This window comes from Micromesistius poutassou (assembly GCF_964030765.1).
Source record: "Micromesistius poutassou genome assembly, chromosome: 11".
Taxonomy (NCBI): Eukaryota; Metazoa; Chordata; class Actinopteri; order Gadiformes; family Gadidae; genus Micromesistius; species Micromesistius poutassou.
The window spans coordinates 13,429,225-13,434,301 of record NC_140281.1 but is presented as its reverse complement, the minus strand read 5'-3'; the positions used below and the strand labels follow the sequence as shown (position 1 = coordinate 13,434,301).

General features: G+C 45.3%; 1 protein-coding gene across 1 annotated transcript in view; it reads right to left on the bottom strand.

The window, feature by feature from the left end:
- Nucleotides 1-228: 228 nt before the first annotated feature.
- LOC311355425 (uncharacterized protein) overlaps nucleotides 229-5,077 on the bottom strand; it is a gene marked incomplete at both ends in the record, with an annotated part of 5,350 nt that continues 501 nt past the window's right edge. Inside the window, 6 exons of the mRNA XM_084475191.1 lie at nucleotides 229-377; nucleotides 1,126-1,259; nucleotides 1,662-1,810; nucleotides 2,541-2,685; nucleotides 3,202-3,315; nucleotides 4,371-4,515. Coding sequence (XP_084331317.1) covers nucleotides 229-377; nucleotides 1,126-1,259; nucleotides 1,662-1,810; nucleotides 2,541-2,685; nucleotides 3,202-3,315; nucleotides 4,371-4,515 — 836 coding nt within the window. The remainder of the gene's footprint in view (nucleotides 378-1,125; nucleotides 1,260-1,661; nucleotides 1,811-2,540; nucleotides 2,686-3,201; nucleotides 3,316-4,370; nucleotides 4,516-5,077) is intronic.

Here is a 5,077-nt window from a genome sequence, read left to right as displayed (position 1 = left end):
TAAAATACTCCACTACAGACACACTCTCACCTCCACTTCAGACACACTCTCACTCCACTACAAACACACTCTCACTTCTGCTACAAACACACTCTCACCTCCACTTCAGACACACTCTCACTTCTGCTACAAACACACTCTCACTCCCCTACAAACACACTCACCCCCGCTACAAACACACTCTCATTCTGCTAAAGGCAGAGATCTTGCGTTTCTGCATCAGGAATGTTAGAGGAAGACCCCTCTCTGGGTCAGGGCTATCTCCGCTGGTGATCGGACCGTGAAGGGGTCGCTGTAGAGGGGCTTGGTGTGGTGTCGCCACAACACCAGGGCCAGGCGTACCACAAACATCACACACGCCGTCCCTAGGATCACCACTGGAAAGCAGAAGACAGAAGAACACTCAGCCACATGAGGAACAGACCCAAGACATTCATCTGTGAGGAGCAGAATGCCATACCAGGTACCCCAGACCTCGCCCATACCAGGTACAACAGACCCCAAACCATTGCAAACCAGGTACCTCAAACCACGTTCAGTTCCAGGTGCCCCAGATCCCAGGCCATTGCAAACCAGGTACCGCAAAACCTGTTCTATGCTAGGTATCCCAGGCCATTGCATACCAGGTACCCCAGACTATTGCATGGAAGGTATCCCAGACCCTGGTCCACGCCAATCTACCAGCTACCACAGACCACGTTCAATGCAAGGTGCCCCAGACCCCATTTCATACCAGGTACCCAACATCCTGTTCCATACCAGGTACCCCAGACCTCGACCATACCAGGTGCCTCAGAACTCAGGTCATACATCCAACATCCAAATGCTGGAAAGCGTTTGATAAGGTGTACTTGTGATGCCCCAACTTTGAGTTGCCGCTACGCCCAGGGTAGGTTGGCCTTCAATGCTCAACTCCACAGGAAAACAATGCCGATGTTGGCAACGTCGACACTGAACGATCATCATTTGATCACGGCTTAAGCTAAAGGACTGCAGCTGTTCAGGTTGGCGGTTATAGTGATCTTAAGGCACTGGTAGTGAGGGGGTGAACCCCGGACGACACCTGTCACTTGGTTACAGAAATCATCGCTGAGAGGGAGGGGATGCTGAAGGCAGGGTGCATACCAGAAAAGTCGTAGATGTAGCTCCCGGGTAGTGCAGACTGACTGACACTGCCCGTTAGCCAGAGGATGGTCACAGGGTAAACGGTCAGGACGTAGCGCACATGCTCGTCCAGGTAGAAGTTCTCCAACAAGAACCTACCACAGAAAAACTGGATAAGCAAGATGGATTTTGTGGAAATACAACAAAGAGTTACAGTGGTACTACATAACTAGTAGCAAGGTATGCTCACCATGGTAACAGTTCAATCTGGGGTAGTGATTTACACTTAGCATGCGTACGATACATCCACTAATAGCGACCTTTGTTCTCAATGCTAATTGCTACATCACTAGTAGCTATGTATGGAGACTTCTTCATCAGGACTCACACACCGTGCTAGCATCATTATTGGCGTTTTATGCCAAACTCTCCATTAGGACTCACCTGTCTGTTGTTGTATGCTGACCTCTCCGTAATGACTTACTCCCCATGCATCCCTAGTAGCATTGTATGATAACTTCTACATAAGGGCTCACACACCAGTTTTACTAACTCACCATGCTAGCAGCTCCATGAGCAGCACCATGAGGGAGAACATGGCACAGTCACACTTGGATGTGGCGGTCTGGTTCTCCAGGTAGATGGACAGGCTCATCAGGGTGGAGATGCTCCCCCAGGCTGCGTACACCGCTACGCCGTTCTGCACCTTAACAACACAAAATACTAGAACTATGAATACTGCTATATATGATACTACTATGTAAAATACTATTGAGACAACAAACAATATTAATACTACTACATATATAGTATATATTTGAATATAAATGCTCTATATATATATAAATTACAGCCTAGTGTGTATGCTGAAAAGGACAACCGTCTCTGTTCTCTGGTCTTTGAAGCTCAGACCAATGCCACCCATTGTCTATGTGGTTGCCATGACACCTGAAGCACTTTGATGATGTCAGGCGAAGGGGACCGGCAGGCGGATCTCTTTGAAGCTATAAACTTCTAGTACTTAAAACCCAGCGAGCTGTTGCTCCCACAACGCTCCCAGAGTGCTCCCACAACACTCCCAAAACGCTCTTAAAATGCTGCCACAACGCTCCCACAGCGCTCCCAAAACCTTCCTAAAACTCTCCCACAACGCTCCAACAGCGCTCCTTCAATGCTCAAACAACATTCCCACAATGCTCCTAAAACGCTCCCACAACTCTGCCGTAACGGTCCTAAAACGCTCCCACAATGCTGCCACAACACTCCCACAACGCTCCTACAGCGCTCCCTCGACGCTCCCACAACGCTCCCACAATGCTCCCACAGCGCTCCCACAATGGTCCCATTGTTTTCAAGGAGAAAGGACATGTTGGGGACTCAAGCTGGAGGTCCACAACATGTAATATGGAGCCTATAGGTTCAGTGAGGTGTTTTACCAGGACCCTGAGGACCCACAGGTCGGCCCGGCTGTGCTTGTGGAGCCAGGCCCCGTACACCTTGAGGCCCTGGCAGGAGAAGAACAGCAGCAGGTAGACCGTCAACGACATCAGAGCTGAGATGATGAGGGATGGCAGCAGCATCCTGGAACACACACACACACACACATACACACACACACACACACACACACACACACACACACACATATAGACATAGAGATATAGATAGAGACATATAGATACAGAGAAACACATGTTATGTTATAACTATGTTATAAAAGAACACTTACGCATCATATTTATGTAATAACCTATAATCTAACAACATATCAATGTAAAAACCAATCATCTGACAACATATCTAACAACCTATCTATCTTCTAACCTATAACTTATCTGTCTAACAACCTAAAACATGTCTATCTAACAACCCTAGAACATGTCTATCTAACAATCTATAATATGTCTATCTAACACCCTAGAACATGTCTATCTAACACCCTATAACATGTCTATCTAACAACCTATAACATGTCTATCTAACAACCTTGAACATGTCTATCTAACAACCTATAACATGTCTATCTAACACCCTATAACATGTCTATCTAACAGCCTATAACATGTCTCTCTAACAACCTAACATAAGGTGTGTTACTCTTGGTGGTAGAGGAAAAGCCAGGTGATGTTGAGGCTCATGTTGAGGACCAGCATGGCATGGAACCCATAGGGCAGCACAGCAGGAGTGGTGTACATCCACTCATACACGCCCCTGAGGAAACAACAGTGTTAGTCCACGGCTTCAGGTCCTGGGTTGGTCTACTGCGACCAGGTCCTGGGTTGGTCTACTGCGACCAGGTCCTGGGTTGGTCTACTGCTACTAGGTCCTGGGTTAGTCTACTGGGACCAGATCCTAGGTTAGACTACTACAACCATCCTGGTTTACTGCCTTCACACTAATGCAGATACATTCAAAACCACACTTTTTTTTCCTTCTCCCACATTTATTGTGTCTGTCCACCAATAGCTGAGATTTTTTCTAAGAGGCTCTTCCAAGTGGATTGATTTGAAAACCCCAGTATTCTTATGTAGTGTCGCCACATGAAAGGCATGAAAACAATTGGATGACATATGACTGTGACGTGATCCAGACATCGGTGGCTAGCTAAAGTGGTCCAGGCGCACGACACAAAACATGAACTGAAGTGGTAAAAACACAGAGGACAGTGTGTTGAAAGCTATGGTATGATGCCAACAAATAGTAAGGGTTGTGAAGACACTGAGAAGACCTTGACAACTCTCAGTCCCCAGAACATTTTGCCCGATAAAGAGAAGAGAGAGGAGTGACTGTTCAGACCCCAGTAGCAGAACCCCACAGTATCAGTAAGTATTAAAGCAGGAGATTTTTGAACAGTGATTGCTGGTAACTAGACTAAATGTTTCCAACCTTCAGGCCTAAGATATTCAGAGTGTTCCAGAAATTGTGGGACATTAAAAGAGCTCTCACACGCTATAACAAGATGTTACAAAAAGAAGTCTATGTTTTACACACTGCAGACTTGTCAAAAACGTTTCACATAGAGAAAGGCTCAAATCTGACATCTTGTCAAAGATGTTTTGAAATGAAGCAAGAACTTTTTCTGCTCTCTCTCAGCAGCACAGCAGTATTCTTTGTCAGGAACATGACTTCAAATACGAAACATAATACAATAACGTAGAGAAATCCCACAGAGGGCACACCAAGCCTTCTACAGGCCCACGAGTAGTGAATCCTGTTCTACGTGACGTGATGGTAGTGGTCTACCACTTCTCTCTAGGGGTCTCTACCTTCTGCAGAGGCCGGCCAGGAAGTAGAGGAAGATGAAGAAGAACCAGACGTAGATGAAGTCCCATATGAACAGAGACCAGGTGGCCGGAGTCAGTGGTGTCCTGTACTTCAGGGTCACATCCTCCGTACTCTGCTCAAAAATACCTGCACAGGTACATCATATATCATACACTAAATACACCAATGTACTACCATTGAAATACCTGCACGGGTATATCACACATCATTCACATCATACACTGTCAACTTCCATTTAAACATTCACAGGTATATCACATATCAGTCACTAAATGCACCATGCACTACCATCTGAATACTTGCACAGGTATATCATATATAAAACATTAAATACACCATACACTACCATCTAAATATATAATATATTGACTATGCATACAGTACATACTGGGTGTATCAGAATACCTTGATATACGTATCATACATACATAATATACTATACATACACACACACACATCAGAATACCTGGACATGTCTGATACTTACTGAGTTTGTACTCATCACACACTTACATACTGCATACACGGATACACTACACATACACTACATACACCATGTATCATACACTACACATACACTACATACACCGTGTATCATACACTACACATACACTACATACACCGTGTATTATACACTACACATACACTACATACACCGTGTATCATACACTACACATACACTACATAC